Source organism: Sinocyclocheilus rhinocerous, unplaced genomic scaffold (genome assembly GCF_001515625.1).
Source record: "Sinocyclocheilus rhinocerous isolate Xijiao unplaced genomic scaffold, SAMN03320098_v1.1 scaffold1164, whole genome shotgun sequence".
In the NCBI taxonomy this organism is placed as follows: Eukaryota; Metazoa; Chordata; class Actinopteri; order Cypriniformes; family Cyprinidae; genus Sinocyclocheilus; species Sinocyclocheilus rhinocerous.
The window spans coordinates 1,031,562-1,049,303 of record NW_015643253.1 but is presented as its reverse complement, the minus strand read 5'-3'; the positions used below and the strand labels follow the sequence as shown (position 1 = coordinate 1,049,303).

The following is a 17,742-nucleotide window of genomic DNA, read 5'->3' as shown; positions in this document are numbered from 1 at the left end:
TTTGGCACCGACAAAAATCAGATATATATAGTGTCTTTGTTTAGGGACCTAAATGTTTCATGCATGTCTTATCGTCTTCTTTTGCAGTGCCATTCATGGCTGGTAATAAGATGTACCGGGTTGAGGGCCGTTTTCCCCTCCAGGATCCCTGGTGGGAAGTAACCTGTACAATTCGCCAAGGCCGGCACAAAAATTTAGTCAAAGGCTTCCCCTTCTACAGGCTTCGCACTGATCTAGGATCAGAGGGCCGGTCACTTGTGTCTCTTTTTCTTACAGCATGTAAGGCACAACCTGACTTTGTTAACATGTTTATAGAGTGGTTGCCCAATGACAGACACATGGACCCTGCCAATGTGCTGGACGTCCTGCAGGATTTTGAAGATTCATCTCCTGAGAATAAAGCTGTGGCTGAACAGCTCAAGTCAAAAGTCAATCACTCAGGTTGGAAAATGTATACCATGTTTGCTTATATAATTTGCATAACACATAAAACAAAGCTGTCTTTGAAGTGATTTTTGGTAGAATATTACATTTTGCAACATGCAATTCGAAAAATATGTTTTATCATAAAACATAGGCACCGAAGACCCTGGGCACAGCCAGATCTGAAGTAACTTCCTAGACCTTAATCTGATACCTAAACCTTAAATATAAACTTCTGCATGCATATTTAAGTATGAAAAGGTGAAACTGAAGTCATAACCACATCCTTGTTCTTTAAACATAGTTTCTTGGACACACGTGAGAGTTGCCAGCTTGTACCCTGAAATCATGAAATACTTACCAACATTGCTGCCAGGTCAGTTTATGGACATAATAAACAAAGGAAGGATAGAACACATTCCGGAAACTTCCATAAAAGATGATCCTACTACACAAGAACAGAACAATACAAATGTATTGGCCAAACTTGAGGAGCTCATTAAGACTGATGTTTGGAAGTTGGGCTTCAATTATGTAAGATTGCTTCCTGGGACCCTGGTTGTTTGGTTTTAAATCATAAGTTCACATTATTTCCTTCACTATTTGGTATTGTTTAATATGAATATTTTTCAAACTTTTTCAACAGATCATGTTTAAAAAATTACACCTGATCCGGTGTGAAGCACAAATGGAGGCCTTCAAGCATTGTCATTTATTTTGGAGTATCCCGGTGGTGCAACGTAACGCTTTGCTGTTGTATACAGAACTGAAAAGACACTGCAGAGCGACTGGCAGCACATACGCTGACCGCGAGAAGCTGGAGAAGAAGATATCGCGTGAGACGGGACATCAGGGTGCCTGGGAAGCTTTAGGTTTTCTTGTGGAGCAGGGGGTTCTGATAAGAGAGGGCGACAGGGTGGCACTTTGGAACCTCTTTGGCTATGAGAAAGGCATTGCTGAATTCTTAAGGGCCCTGGTTGAGGGAGACCCCTGGAAGATCCACTTGGATGTGAGAGAGGTTCTTCGCGAAGCTCACCTGGATAGATTAAGGGCGAAGGCCCGTGAAAAACACAGTATGACTCGTTTGAGGATATCTAAGGCTGATGCAAAAACATCAGTCTCAGAAGCACAAAATGACATTGTTCAGGAGGTTGGGTTTGAGCAGATAGATCCTGCTTTTGCCCAGCCTGGTACTTTAAGCATGGTCCACAATGGAGGAATGCCAACATGTAATTCTCCTCAGTCCTATGAATTTACAAAGCTCACTATTAAAGAGGAAAGTATAATTTCAGACTCCTCAAATGACTCCACCTACTTTGATATTGATCCCTCTACTATAGAGTTAGACCCTGATCAATTGCGAGCAGCAGAAATGATGTGTGCCAACCCGGTGACGGTTATCAGTGGGAAAGGGGGTTGTGGGAAAACCACAGTGGTCAGCCTGGTGTTTAAGGCGGCCATGGAGCAACAGACAAGTGACAGGGAAGAGGTGCTGAAGGCCTGTGAGGACTTTCAGAATGACTCTCAGGGCTCCAGTAATGGGCTTCTGTCAGATGTTCACGAGGAGAAAAAAGAAAGTGAAGGGAGTGACAGTGATGAAAAACCTGTTGAAGTTCTCCTCACTGCTCCTACAGGGAGAGCTGCTTCACTTCTTACCAAGAGAACAGGTTTCACTGCTTATACTATGCACCAGGTATAGTCCGCCTAACCTAACATAACCATGACTGGACTTACCGTTGGGCTTGAGTGGGCTGCAGCCCGTGGGCCCCGCCTTGTAGGGGGCCCCGCCTTTGCCCGTTTACGTTTGTTTGATTTGTTCGTTATATGCCAGTCAGAATTCAAAAATTATTAGCCGCATTTCCACTGCGCATGCAAGATCTAAACGGGCCAGCAGGGGCTACAGCTTACAACTACGACCTTCGAGGCCACAATCAAACAGCATAAACTGGTATTTATGATTATTTCACAAAGAAGAAGGACACACGTATTGATTCGCGTCTGCACCGATTGGTTTATCACATGGCTACTTTAACCGTCATCTGTCCCTCGGGTCGATGCGATTATGCGATCATCTGATGAGTTTTGAGCGCTCTCTCTTATCTTACTGCCATTACACATAGTGGGGAAGAAATGTCATCAAAATGATTTTAAATTTTAAAAAAAAGCAATTTAATGAGTTTTTATAACAAAGCTATGCCTACACGGACCAGTAAATGATTCAATCAGGCTATAAGTACAGTCGTTTATAAGTTAAATGAATCAGCTTTTTAAAGGAATCGGTTGATTCAACTCACTCATTAAGACAGTCACTTGCTGCCACTGACTGTCGGTTGTGGTTTCATATTTAAAAAAGTATCTTATTTCATTTTTGCAATCATTTAATATTTCTACATTAAAATGTTATATTTAAACTTAACATTTATGCACAATCCATCTATGAATTTGAGTGATTTCATTTGATTCATTCATTTGCCTTAAAATTTTATACTAGCTACAGTTTGATAACAACTTTACCTGACTTAATACACATTACATTTCAACACTTACACTACATAACATTTCATAACTTAATTTTACATAACTTCACATGACTTAATACATAACGTTACATTTCAACTTAACATAACTTTACATAACATTTTAAAACAACTTTACATACAACTTTGTATTTCACAACTTAACAACTCTGCAATCTGCATAACATTTTATAACAATGTCTTAAACTTAACTTAAACACAACAACTTTACGATACATATTATTTCACAACATTTTATGACTTAAACTTTACATAACATTTCAGAACTTAATGTTAATGATTGTATTACATTTGTTTTTACAGTGGAACATTTTATAACATAATGTTACATATACATAACTTTACACTACATAATATTTCATGACATTACATGATTTAAACCACATTTACTTACAACTTTAGAGTATATGACATAACATTTCAAACATTACATTTGTATGGGCTTTGTCACTTTTGCTGTTTTAACATATCTTCAAATAATATATATTGTGCACAAAATGTTAATTTTAGCATATATAAATATGTCTCAGTTGCTATAATTATTTTGTATTTGTTACATATATCACACACACAATAAAAAAATCCCCCTTCTTTCAGGTTTTATGGAGTTTCATGAACACAAAAAAGGATCCAAGTGGAAATCCACACGCATGGAAGTTCTCAAAGGTGCGGGTGCTGGTGGTGGACGAGGGAAGCCTGGTGTCTGTTCAGATCCTTCACTCCATTCTCAGCATGCTTACCAAACACTCAGAACTCCAGAAGTTCATCATTTTGGGTAAAGGCAAATTGCATGCATAATACTTTCTTATTTAGGGCTTATATGTAGTGTATTTTATCGGCAACATTATTCTACAGCTTAAGTAACTTTTTGTATTACTATTAAACAAAGAAAAATATTTTGTGTCTGCAGGAGATGTGAGGCAACTGCCCAGCATCGAGCCTGGAAACACGCTGTGTGATCTGTTTGAAGGTCTTAGGAAGATCCAGTGGGCCATTGAGATGCGGACCAACCATCGCGCAGAATCTGAGCTCATCATCAGAAACTCTGGACTGTGAGCAGATAGTTTGTGCTCTTAAATGTTTTATGGGGTTATACAAATTTATACAAACTTCCTGGTTTTAGTTCCTTAGTGGTTTGCAGACTGTTGTGTGTTTATGTAATACAGGTGCATCTCAATAAATTAGAATGTCGTGGAAAAGTTCATTTATTTCAGTAATTCAACTCAAATTGTGAAACTTGTGTATTAAATAAATTCAATGCACACAGATTGAAGTAGTTTAAGTCTTTGGTTCTTTTAATTGTGGTGATTTTGGCTCACATTTAACAAAAACTCACCAATTCACTATCTCAACAAATTAGAATATGGTGACATGCCAATCAGCTAATCAACTCAAAACACCTGCAAAGGTTTCCTGAGCCTTCAAAATGGTCTCTCAGTTTGGTTCACTAGGCTACACAATCATGGGGAAGACTGCTGATCTGACAGTTGTCCAGAAGACAATCATTGACACCCTTCACAAGGAGGGTAAGCCACAAACATTCATTGTCAAAGAAGCTGGCTGTTCACAGAGTGCTGTATCCAAGTATGTTAACAGAAAGTTGAGTGGAAGGAAAAGGTGTGGAAGAAAAAGATGCACAACCAACCGAGAGAACCGCAGCCTTATGAGGATTGTCAAGCAAAATCGATTCAAGAATTTGAGTGAACTTCACAAGGAATGGACTGAGGCTGGGGTCAAGGCATCAAGAGCCACCACACACAGACGTGTCAAGGAATTTGGCTACAGTTGTCGTATTCCTCTTGTTAAGCTACTCCTGAACCACAGACAACGTCAGAGGCGTCTTACCTGGGCTAAGGAGAAGAAGAACTGGACTGTTGCCCAGTGGTCCAAAGTCCTCTTTTCAGATGAGAGCAAGTTTTGTATTTCATTTGGAAACCAAGGTCCTAGAGTCTGGAGGAAGGGTGGAGAAGCTCATAGCCCAAGTTGCTTGAAGTCCAGTGTTAAGTTTCCACAGTCTGTGATGATTTGGGGTGCAATGTCATCTGCTGGTGTTGGTCCATTGTGTTTTTTGAAAACCAGCGTCACTGCACCCGTTTACCAAGAAGTTTTGGAGCACTTCATGCTTCCTTCTGCTGACCAGTTTTTTGAAGATGCTGATTTCATTTTCTAGCAGGATTTGGCACCTGCCCACACTGCCAAAAGCACCAAAAGTTGGTTAAATGACCATGGTGTTGGTGTGCTTGACTGGCCAGCAAACTCACCAGACCTGAACCCCATAGAGAATCTATGGGGTATTGTCAAGAGGAAAATGAGAAACAAGAGACCAAAAAATGCAGATGAGCTGAAGGCCACTGTCAAATAAACCTGGGCTTCCATACCACCTCAGTAGTGCCACAAACTGATCACCTCCATGCCATGCCGAATTGAGGCAGTAATTAAAGCAAGAGGAGCCCCTACCAAGTATTGAGTATATGTACAGTAAATGAACATACTTTCCAGAAGGCTAACAATTCACTAAAAATGTTTTTTTTTTATTGGTCTTATGAAGTATTCTAATTTGTTGAGAGTGAATTGGTGGGTTTTTGTTAAATGTGAGCCAAAATCATCACAATTAAAAGAACCAAAGACTTAAACTACTTCAGTCTGTGTGCATTGAATTTATTTAATGCACGAGTTTCACAATTTGAGTTGAATTACTGAAATGAACTTTTCCACGACATTCTAATTTATTGAGATGCACCTGTATAAACAAATGTTATTTCTCAAACCTTAGTTTATTAATTGTACTGTTGTTATTTCCATAAACTTTCAGCATCTCAGAGTTGGCTAAAAAAAGGCATTACAGTCCTCTGGAGTTTGATGCCACCATAAACATGATGAGACCTTCCAAAGTGCCATCGGACAAAACGTTTATTTTTGTCAAAATCTATGGTGAAAATGATAGATTTGGTAAGTGAGCAGCTATGAAATATGTGAATTTTTTTCATGTTTTTTTTTTTGTTGGATTTATTCTTTTTATAACACTTAATTAATATAAGCTAGGAGCTGTAGAATGATGTGTGGTATTTACACTGTGACTGTGCCTCAGAAGGACATCCATTGCATCTGCAGTAACGGTGTGAACCTAACAGCCCATACAATTAGAATAACAAAAGAAACACACTTTGGTTTCTGTATGTCTAGCATATTGCAGGTTTTCAATGGAGAGTTCCTGAAAATACACTGCCTGTCCAAGATCAATCAATCCAGAAGCTACACAGCCATCTTCAATACATTTCAACCCCCACAAGCACAATTAGAATTCGAATACATGAAGTACCAAAAAAAAAGAAAAAAAGGAAACGATCTAATACTGTCCAATAACAAAAGCTCTTACTTGACATTATTGGATGCTTTGAAATTTTTTAGTATTCACTACAATAAACAAAATTTTTTGTTTGTTTGATGCATGTTTAATCATATTTTTGTTGCACAGACCTCCAGGACGCCATTACATTCTTACTTAATGAAGCTCCTGGACTAGAGGGTGATAAATTGTCACAATTTGTGGCTTTCAGGAGGTAAGACAGATTTAGCTTTGTCACACTATGCTGAGATGTCAGTCTTTTTCAGCAAATGTTGATCTTGAAGTTAAAGTTGTTCTAATTGTTCACAGGATGGACTGCGAGTTGATCAATGAGCTGTGTTGCAAGCATTATTCTAAACATATCACAAGGTGTGTAAATCGAAAAAGTTAGTTGTCTTAGAACTAAATAAGCAGGACACTTAATTTGACTTATATTTGTATTAATATTAACATTATTTATTTTTCTCTGTTTCTGTCGGTTACATTTGTAGCAGAATATTTTGGTTTTAATATTCAGTTTCATTCATTTCAGGACTCCCAAAAACAAATTGAACTTTCAACCAAAGGATAAAGTTTGCTGCACTAAGAATGGCTACGTCACAGAACATGAGAAGAAAGAAGAAGGGACTTCCTTTGATACTGCCAGAGCTGTACATGATAGCACTAGATCTTCCCATGATAATGCCGGAAACCAGAGTCAAAATGAACAGATAAAAGAGAAGAAAGAACGACTCTGCAATGGGGAAATTTTCTTTATTAAAGATGTACTGATGTTTTATTTATCAATTTATATATGCATTTATTAATAATCCCAAAATTATGGCTTGAGAAAATAGTCTTTTTATGTTTCTAAATTCTAAATGCTTGGTTTTGAGTAAGTGCATGAGTAATTATTGATTAATTTAAATTGTTCTTGTTATTCTACTCCAATCACAGGATGTGACTGAGGAGGAAAGCTGTAAAAAGACACGCTACCTGACACTAGATGATGATAACGGGCGTGTGGTGACTTTTAGCTACAGGGAGCTACAGAGAGAGTGTAAACTGCATCTGCAGTAACGGTGTGAACCTAACAGCCCATACAATTAGAATAACAAAAGAAACACACTTTGGTTTCTGTATGTCTAGCATATTGCAGGTTTTCAATGGAGAGTTCCTGAAAATACACTGCCTGTCCAAGATCAATCAATCCAGAAGCTACACAGCCATCTTCAATACATTTCAACCCCCACAAGCACAATTAGAATTCGAATACATGAAGTACCAAAAAAAAAGAAAAAAAGGAAACGATCTAATACTGTCCAATAACAAAAGCTCTTACTTGACATTATTGGATGCTTTGAAATTTTTTAGTATTCACTACAATAAACAAAATTTTTTGTTTGTTTGATGCATGTTTAATCATATTTTTGTTGCACAGACCTCCAGGACGCCATTACATTCTTACTTAATGAAGCTCCTGGACTAGAGGGTGATAAATTGTCACAATTTGTGGCTTTCAGGAGGTAAGACAGATTTAGCTTTGTCACACTATGCTGAGATGTCAGTCTTTTTCAGCAAATGTTGATCTTGAAGTTAAAGTTGTTCTAATTGTTCACAGGATGGACTGCGAGTTGATCAATGAGCTGTGTTGCAAGCATTATTCTAAACATATCACAAGGTGTGTAAATCGAAAAAGTTAGTTGTCTTAGAACTAAATAAGCAGGACACTTAATTTGACTTATATTTGTATTAATATTAACATTATTTATTTTTCTCTGTTTCTGTCGGTTACATTTGTAGCAGAATATTTTGGTTTTAATATTCAGTTTCATTCATTTCAGGACTCCCAAAAACAAATTGAACTTTCAACCAAAGGATAAAGTTTGCTGCACTAAGAATGGCTACGTCACAGAACATGAGAAGAAAGAAGAAGGGACTTCCTTTGATACTGCCAGAGCTGTACATGATAGCACTAGATCTTCCCATGATAATGCCGGAAACCAGAGTCAAAATGAACAGATAAAAGAGAAGAAAGAACGACTCTGCAATGGGGAAATTTTCTTTATTAAAGATGTACTGATGTTTTATTTATCAATTTATATATGCATTTATTAATAATCCCAAAATTATGGCTTGAGAAAATAGTCTTTTTATGTTTCTAAATTCTAAATGCTTGGTTTTGAGTAAGTGCATGAGTAATTATTGATTAATTTAAATTGTTCTTGTTATTCTACTCCAATCACAGGATGTGACTGAGGAGGAAAGCTGTAAAAAGACACGCTACCTGACACTAGATGATGATAACGGGCGTGTGGTGACTTTTAGCTACAGGGAGCTACAGAGAGAGTGTAAACTGCGCCATGCTTGGGCAAGAACCATTCACACCTTTCAGGTACTGATGCTTTTTGTTCATCCACAGCCCCGTTCACACCTGACATTAGCATTTGTCTCAGCTTCATGCAGCTAATTTGTTTTCTCACTTTAGGGCTCAGAGGCTGAAACTATTGTGTACGTTCTTGGAGACAGCAGAGCTCAAAACTGGCAGCACGTATACACTGCAGTGACACGCGGCCAGAAACGCGTGTATGTGGTGGGTAGAGAGCGTGATCTAGAAGGAGCCATCAAGAGATGGATCACCCCTCGTAACACACGGTTGTGCCATTTCGTCACAAACGTAGTTTCCCAGCAAGGTCCTGAAGACTCTTTGACTCAGTCTACCTGCAGTCAGAGTCAAGTAGAAACTCCTGTGAACCACAATTTCGGGCCTTCACAGTCCACACCAGTGGCCTCGCAAACTCCCAGTCGCCCACAGAAGCTCTCCAGACCTTCATGCGCACAAAACCTCTACAAAGACGAAAGTGGACAAAGCCATCCAACTTCAAATAGCTCTTTACAAGAGGATGTGGCATTCAGTCAAACCTACTCTTGGTCGCCTATGGACAGTTGCACTGAGCCAAGCAAAGTGCAGAATGAAAATGCATCCGAATTATCCAATCATGTTGAAGATGCAACGCTGTTAGCGGCAGTCTGCTGTTCCTCGAATGAATGCAATAGGGGCTCTAAACGGTTAATTCCTGTGGACACCTGCAGTACGCCGACTAAACTACCAAAGGTAACAGATGCATTAGGACATCTGGAAATGATCAACAAAAAATGTGCCATTATGTAACTGTGATCAAAAATACAATTTTACTGGATGTTTGAAAGATGAAGATCTCAATGATCTCAGATCACAGAGTTCAAAGCTTTATTTGCCATGTGCACATTGGTGCAGTAGCATGATTGTGCAGTGACAAAGAAAAATATGCAATGTATTTACACAAATAAATGATTAAATAAGCAAATAAATAAAAAGTGCAAAAAGTTGCCCATGTAATACCAATTGAATGTGCAGAAATAACCATTTTAATGGGATGATGTGTCAGATCTTTATGTTCATAATTATAAAACTCATTGAGAATTAATTTCAAAATATGCAATATAAGAAGTCCATATGATATTATTGGAAATGTAAGTCCTATACTAAAGGTTTTTAGCTAAATGTGCATAACATTCTGTGATCTCCTCTCCAGCAAACCACTTCTGAAGAGTCTCCTCTGGGCAGCTCGAGGCTGAAGCTTCTGTCCATTACCAGTCCCAGCTCCAAATCCGGCAGGCAGCTTTTCCCAGACAGTACATGTTCTCACAGGGAACAGCCTTAAGAGTGGTCAGTGCCAGACCCAACATGCCATAGCTGGAAATAAGTTTAATTAATGCGGTTTGTTTGGTTTTTCATAAGGATTTGGATGAGTAAGAGTTAGCTTTTTACATAAGGATTAATTATGAATATTTTGCTAATTTAACTCTTCTGTTATCTAAAATGGTACTTTATTGTATAACAATAATCATAAGAAGAAAAAAAAGCTAAGAGTAACGATATCCTATTAATTAACTCTTTATAATTAAAGAATTATAAAATATGAAATCTGAAGTGTCATTTTACCATACCTATCCAAGAAAATGTTATCATATGTTGATCAGATTTGTAATTGAAGTCATAACTTGTCCTTGTTTATTACCATGTTATTTTAAAACATTTTTATGTATTTATCTCATATATTACTGGCAAACATGTTAAGGTACAAACATGTTATGCAGGATAATAAAAAATAAAAAAAATCCCTTCTGTGTTATATAATGTAAATCACAAATCTATCAGAGCCAGAGTAATGTTTTGATTCTAGACCGAAGAGTCTAGGAGGCCTTAATAACTGTTAGGGTGCACTTTAAAATCTCATTAAGGTTTGATTGGTCATTGTATTGTTATTGTTGACATAATTTCACTTTTTATTGAAAGCCTGAAGCATGTGACAGGTTTATTTCAAAAGCTCAGTATGATGGTTGTCTAACAATAAACAAGACTGAACAGTAGCATTTTTTGTTTGTTTCTTTATTCAAGTTCAAATGCATGCTTGATCTATGTATATGAACCATTCACTCATGTTTCTCATCTTGTCCTTTAAACTTCATCCTATCTATTTTACATCCAGCTTCCATTTCTTTTAATATTTGTTGTATACATTAAACGTTTAAAATTTAAGTTAATTTATATATATATTTCTTTTTAACGGAATATCCCACTGCTCTAGTGTGATTTTCGAGCTTTCACACCGTAAATACAAAAAACGTCACCATTCTACGCCTTGCGTAGTTGTGAAATGATTGGCTGAAAGTGTTCTGCGGCGACGTATCAGTGACGAGCAATCCCGGAAGACGCGCAGTATCGTCAAAGCTGTCAGTGTGCGGTGCTATTACTTGTCAAGTCAACTCTATTGTTTTCAATTCATTGCATTCGGTAATTTATATTTCATCATGTCCGCTAGAAATCCAGGAATGCATCTTGGTGAGTCGTTTTTTATTTAATTCCATCGTATTAACATATTCTCCAAACAAAGCAAAGCTTTTACCTTAATCTATACCGCTAAATTACTTTTTCCACGTGATAGTGTAAGCATTTAATTAAACGGGACAGAAGATATGCGATATACGAATTAGCTACAGACATATGGGTGTAATGTAGTCTATACGTTGAACAGTGAACATGTAAAGTGCAAAGTATATTCTTAGTGTTATGTGTAGTTGATTTTTAACTCCATCTGACCAGTTATGAACTCCCTAATTCAACCTTCTGGTGGCCTTTGTAGTTAATTTGAAATCTTATTCTGGATTTCTTTCTTCCTTCCATATATACAGTTGATTTAAAACTATATACAGATGAAATGCACTTAATGAATCTCACATGACTTATGTGTCTCATGACTAACATTGAGCAGAGGGAAATAACAAGACAAAACTGACTTTAAAACGTCTTTTATTATTTATTCTGGCCTTGTTTTAGATCTGGAATGGGTGTCAAAAGTCAGAGTCAACACTCAGGCTGTTCTTAAACGAGCTCAGCAGATTCAGGGACGCAAAGTGGCTAAAAAACAGTGGCAGGTAAACAGTTTACTGTATTCCTGATTTTGCTTTATGCCAGCTCAAATACATCTTTATTGACCTGCATTGTTATTGTAGGCTGCCTGGTTGCTGAAGGCCGTCACATGCATTGATCTGACGACCCTCGCTGGTGACGATACACCTTCCAATGTCCATCGACTCTGTATGAAGGCCACACAGCCGATCCGTCATGATCTGCTGAAGAGCATGGACATGCACGACAAAGGTCTGTCAGAAAGGTGCCTCTGTCTGGAGGATTTTTTTCATAATTTTGTCACATCACCCCTCTTGGTGCACTTGAATGACTGATTTCACATCTCTGTTACCTTCTGTTACTAATCTTGCAGTTTGCAATGTAAAATTAGATTTTTTTTTCTCCTTTAAATGTAACAAAAAATGCATTTTAAACCATTTAAATCCATTAAACAAATTACCGTTAGAAGCATTTTAGATCATAATAACTGACAAATCAATTCAGAAATTTGGATCCATGCAGATTACTAGTACATTTAATGATACTATATGATACAGCTTAATGACAAATAAAAAGAGTCTCTCTCTCTCTCTCTCTCTATATATATAATACACTACTGTTTAAAAGTTTTAAATTTCAAATGAATGTTATGAATAATTTAAATCCACATATTAGAATGATTTCCATAGGATCATGTGACACTGGATTACTGGAGTAATGGCCGCTGAAAATCCAGCTTTGCATCCCATGAAAAAAAATATGGTTTAAAATATATTAAAATAGAAAACAGTTATTTTAAATAGTTACAATATACAATATTACACTTTTTCTGTGTTTTTAAGTCACTAACAGTCTTACCATGCCTCAAACCTCTGAATGGTGATATATATTTTATTTATGATATAATATTATTTATGATATTTTTTATGGTTTTATTATGGTTTTCAGTGTAAATAACATAGGCTTGTCACTGTAGATCCGCCCACAAGAGGGAGACAAAGCTCTTTTCACAGAAGTTGATTGACTGAAGAGATCAGAGACTTCAACAATTTAAATTCTACTGTTTGCTTAATAAAACAATAGTATACAACATAATAAACATTAGACATTAACAGGAATTTTACATTTTCATGCTGTATTTTTATGTATTTAAAAAAAATTGTCTTTACGTTAAATTCAATTTAGTTTTATCCGACTTGAACACTGTGTGTGTGTGTGTGCATGATTTCAGGAATCACGACTGCAGCAGTCTGTGTGTACCCATCACGGGTGGCTGATGCTGTGAAGTCTCTTAAAGCAGCTAACTCTTGTCTTCCTGTTGCATCTGGTAAGACATTTGACACTGCTTATCTTAAAACACGTTTCATTTCTTCCTCAGACATCTTCCCAGAGAGGGTGCAACTGCATTGTCTCACCTCACGCTCTCTTTTTCTCATTCTCTTTGCTTCAGTGGCCACTGGCTTCCCTGCTGGACAGACGCCATTGAAGACCCGTCTCGCGGAGGTACAGATGGCCGTGGAGGATGGTGCTACGGAGATCGATATTGTTATAAACCGGACTTTGGCACTCACTGGGCAGTGGGCAGGTGTGTGTAACAAGGGTACTAAAGGAATTCAGATACTACTACTAAAACAAACTCGTTTGGCTGTTGGTTTAAGCTGGTCTCTTCCAGACTGACATTGGCCATAACCATCAGCATGATTTTCTTTAGTTCTAGTTTGATAGTTGGTGAACATACAACTGGATGACAGTTAATGTTAGTCTCTATTATCTCCTCAGGCCTCTATGATGAGATCCGGCAGTTCAGAGAGGCCTGTGCAGATGCCCATATGAAGACCATCCTGGCAGTGGGAGAGCTGGGAACCTTCACAAACGTCTACAAGGCCAGTTTGGTGTCCATGATGGCAGGTGAGAACATTAAACGTAGATCTCAGAAGTGCAATTTAGTTGTAAATTGCAGAAATGGGATTTCTGTAGGAAACTGCTTGCAGTCGTACAGCCTTGAACTTAGAAACCATAAAAGATAGATGAATAATTATTTTACATTGTCATTTTTAGTAAGTCATTATCAAGAGTTTTTCAAAAGTTTGTTTATTAATAGAATGTTAGAGGTCTGTCACATCTCTTTCACCGTCTTGTACCATGAGCATTTCGCACCATTGCGCTTCGAGCTTGATTTGCTTCAATGATATTAATATTCCTTACAAAATATACGTAAATGTCAGGGATCAGGATTCAATGCATTTATATTTATTTAATATATATTTTTTGTAATTTATATAATTTAAATGACCATTGTCTATTATGATTTTCTTTCTTTCTTTCTTTCTTTATGCCAAACTACTTGATAAGGTTTTCTTTTAAAGAATTTTTTTTCTATATTATGATATCAGTACAGTTGTATCAATCTGACATTTTTAACTTCATGCCAATAAATATATAAATTAGAATTTTAATTCAGAGATGAAAAACATAGTTTTTACATTGCATTTATATATTTTATATTTTTTGTAACATATAATTGTAATTATCATTATCCATTATTCTGTAATTTAGTTTTTTATTATAAAATATAGTTTAGTTAAATATTTATTTATTTTAACATAATTGTCTAACATATCATTTATGTAACATATAATTGTTTAAATGATCATTATCCATTACTGTAATTACGGCTTTTATTTATTATTTATTTATTTTTTACCATATTGTTTAAATTTCTACCTTTTGTAAGTTAGTTGATAGTTTGATCTTTTGCCCACAGTGTGGCGCCATTGCTCATCCATTCTGCTCTCCGCATCCAGATGTCCAAACACACACACACACACACACACACACAGAGCAGGCCAGTGACTGTATGCTTAAATAGCCATTGCACATTAAGCCGATTACTGTACCCAATTGTCAGCGGCTCTGATAGGGATCGTTATTAAAATGCATTGCTTTTGTCGCTGTGCTCATTCCTTAATATCCCCTTGTTCCTATGAATTGCGTATGAGGTTTCTGAAATTGAATGATAATTTCACCTATTAATCTGCGGCGCCGCAGCTATTTTACTCCCACGCTCTCCGGCAGTGTCCCCCCCGCTCCGCCGCAAATGAATAGAGCTTCATTACTGTCGCCTGCGTTTAATAACCGTTATCCATTATCGTGTAATTAAGACTCCCCAGAACGAATCTCAAGGATTATGTCAGTTTGAGGGAGAGGGTGAGAAATAGAGTGAAAGAGTGTCGGAGAAAAGGGGAAGGGGTGGAAAAAAGAGTGGAAAACACATAGAACGTATCTTTAATGAACTGGAAAATGTTCATCTTGTTCTGTGCGGTAATGAACAGTCATTAGACATGAGGAAGGGCAGGCGGGACTTGGGTGCTGGGGGTTAGAGCTGGTCCACAGTTTGTGGCTCATCCATTAGAAGCGTCATTTTATCTTCTATTTTTATCGGAACGCTGATGAACCGTAATTGGCAATGAAGGAGAGGAAGGGAGAAATGAAAGCTCTTGATGAACGAACGCACACCCTCTGCGCCCTGCCGACGGGACCATATGTTCTTGTCTAGCCTCCCCTGCCCTCGCAACTAATGTCCTGTCGGGGTGCAAAGATCTGACGCCTCTCTGAAGTTCTTGAATGGAGATGCTAAAAATGTGCAGGACTTTCTATTTTCAGAGCTCGTTGGAGTGAACTTTGACCTGTCAGTCTGAACAAAACATGTGTCAGATGGAAGGTTTTACAATTAGAATTACTAACCAGTGGAGTATGCGGATGCATTTTGACAATTAAAAAACATGTCATGTTCTAAGAAATGAACTTTTCACACTCGCAGTTTTAAAAATATATGTATTTTTCTGTATGTGTTTGTTATTTTGTTTTTATGTTTATCTGTGATTATGATTACCTGCCTAAGGACCGCGGATGAAAACTAGCCATTGGCTAAATTCGGTGCAATGCATGAAATGGAAACATTTATGTTAAAATTGTACATGGTCCTTTTTCAAATAAAGTTATAAAAAAAAAAAAATCTTATGTATAATTTTCATGAATACTGTCAGCTTGATGAAAATGTCATGTGGTGTAATCCTCAAGTAAAAATTAATAGCATTTTTTTTTTTACAACTTGAATACATGTGATTGTACGCATCTTAATGATGATGTTCAAAAAGGTTTTTAAAACTATAAGGTCAAAATGATTCACAATATGGTTAGTTCAGGTTGCTAAATGTCATGTGGTGCGACTCCTAAAATACAATGATATTTATCTCGAGATATGATATATGACCTTGAAAAATATCAAATTATTTTAATTAGATATAATGTTTTTTTCTTCTCAAGGTTTTAATTGTTTGGTTTTGATTTGCTTAGATAAATAGAATATTTTCCTTACAACTGGAATACATGTGAGTGTATATCTTATTGATTATGTTCAAAAAGTTTTTTTTTTATATTTTTTGAGGTCATATATCAAATTTCGAGGTAGATATCATTGTTTTGGGGAGAGCCATCACATGACATTTAGCAACCTGAATTAACCATATTGTGACAGATTCATAAAAAGGTCAAATTATTTGATATTTTAAGACTTGTTGACCATTGTACGTTATTATGTATGTATATACACACACACACACACACACACACACACTTTTTGGATGATTTGGACAAAGCTTTTCAAATAATAATATTTTAATTATTAAATGAATCAAGATTTTAATAATTTTAATAAAGCTTTTAAATATATATACATCAATATAAATGTAGAAATTAAAATAATTGTCTAAATCGGCTTTTCTGGCCTAAATGAGCATCAAAGTTGACCAGACCTCATGCCAGTAGTCAAAAGGTTTTGTGTCTCCTGTACTTTCTAACCACTAGGATCTGATTTCATCAAAACTTCAACTGGCAAGGAGACTGTCAATGCCACTTACCCCGTTGCCATAGTAATGGTGCGGGCCATCCGTGACTACTTCTTACGGACAGGCTATAAGGTAAAGGTCCTATTGTACCTTCAAATCACCTTATTTTACATAAATCATCCAGTCTGTTGACTGATGCATTTGTTCCTCAGGTGGGTTTCAAGCCTGCGGGAGGCATCCGTACGGCGCAGGAGTCTGTGGTGTGGCTGACCCTGATGAAGGAAGAGCTTGGAGACGAGTGGCTAAATCCTCACCTTTTCCGACTGGGAGCGAGTAGCCTGTTAGCAGACATCGAACGGCAGGTAATTAAGCCAACACAGTGTTTCACACTCTCAAAGCTGCTCTATTCTGGCTTCAGATGTGAGAAACTGATAATTACCACCCATTATGGATGGAAACAGTCACTATTCAGGGAGTATGTGTCATGACCCTGGTCTCCTGTGGTGAATAGGATATAGATTAGCCCTTTTATTTATGTATAAATGAGATAGATTATAAATCAGATTGATTTACTGAAGCTGAAGCTGTTTGTTTTATTATTACAGATTTACCACTACGTGACCGGACGCTATCCTGCATATCATGAACTTCCCATGGCCTGAATCTGTGAAACCAATGAAAACTGTTCAGATCAGCCAGTGATGTAATGGAAAGATGTCACACCAGTTTAAGAGGTCAATTATAAAGAAAGGTCATATTGTCTTAAAGGGATAGTTCATAGAAAAGTGAAAATTCTGTCATCATTTACTCACCCTCAAGGTGTTCCAAACCTGTAAAGCCACACCAAGAACGATAACTATAAAGATAACGATATTAGCGTCCACACCAGCGAACTATATCGTCTGTTTATTCTAAGCACACATGCTTCTGCCGCTTTAAATTCTTGAGCTTGTTACAGCAGGATGGATTCTGATTGGCTGTCAGTGTTTTATCGTTCATCAGCTGGAAAAAGTGATCACAACAATATCGTTCCTCTGTATCGTTATCGTTATAGTTGTGTTGTGAACTATGCTATTCTTTAATATTGAGAACGATTTTTAGAACTATATATTTATCGTTATCTTTATAGTTATCGTGCTTGGTGTGAACGGGCCTTTA

The 17,742-nt window shown here is 37.0% G+C and overlaps 2 protein-coding genes across 2 annotated transcripts in view; both read left to right on the top strand.

Annotated features, from left to right (window-relative positions):
* The window catches only part of helb (helicase (DNA) B), an 11,317-nt gene extending 1,121 nt beyond the window's left edge, over nucleotides 1-10,196 (top strand). Inside the window, exons 2-13 of the mRNA XM_016574695.1 lie at nucleotides 88-441; nucleotides 728-957; nucleotides 1,070-2,116; nucleotides 3,558-3,735; nucleotides 3,871-4,012; nucleotides 5,773-5,909; nucleotides 6,436-6,520; nucleotides 6,616-6,675; nucleotides 6,839-7,070; nucleotides 8,534-8,680; nucleotides 8,774-9,400; nucleotides 9,861-10,196. Of these exons, the coding sequence (XP_016430181.1) occupies nucleotides 88-441; nucleotides 728-957; nucleotides 1,070-2,116; nucleotides 3,558-3,735; nucleotides 3,871-4,012; nucleotides 5,773-5,909; nucleotides 6,436-6,520; nucleotides 6,616-6,675; nucleotides 6,839-7,070; nucleotides 8,534-8,680; nucleotides 8,774-9,400; nucleotides 9,861-9,989 (3,368 nt within the window). The 3' untranslated portion in view covers nucleotides 9,990-10,196. The remainder of the gene's footprint in view (nucleotides 1-87; nucleotides 442-727; nucleotides 958-1,069; nucleotides 2,117-3,557; nucleotides 3,736-3,870; nucleotides 4,013-5,772; nucleotides 5,910-6,435; nucleotides 6,521-6,615; nucleotides 6,676-6,838; nucleotides 7,071-8,533; nucleotides 8,681-8,773; nucleotides 9,401-9,860) is intronic.
* Nucleotides 10,197-11,029: 833 nt separating this feature from the next.
* On the top strand, nucleotides 11,030-17,402 carry dera (deoxyribose-phosphate aldolase (putative)). The gene is made up of 9 exons (XM_016574640.1): nucleotides 11,030-11,170; nucleotides 11,666-11,763; nucleotides 11,842-11,989; nucleotides 12,969-13,064; nucleotides 13,188-13,322; nucleotides 13,517-13,645; nucleotides 16,604-16,716; nucleotides 16,797-16,946; nucleotides 17,190-17,402. The coding sequence occupies exons 1-9, from the start codon at nucleotides 11,140-11,142 to the stop codon at nucleotides 17,244-17,246; spliced, it is 957 nt and encodes a 318-aa protein (XP_016430126.1). The 5' UTR covers nucleotides 11,030-11,139; the 3' UTR covers nucleotides 17,247-17,402.
* Nucleotides 17,403-17,742: the final 340 nt, after the last annotated feature.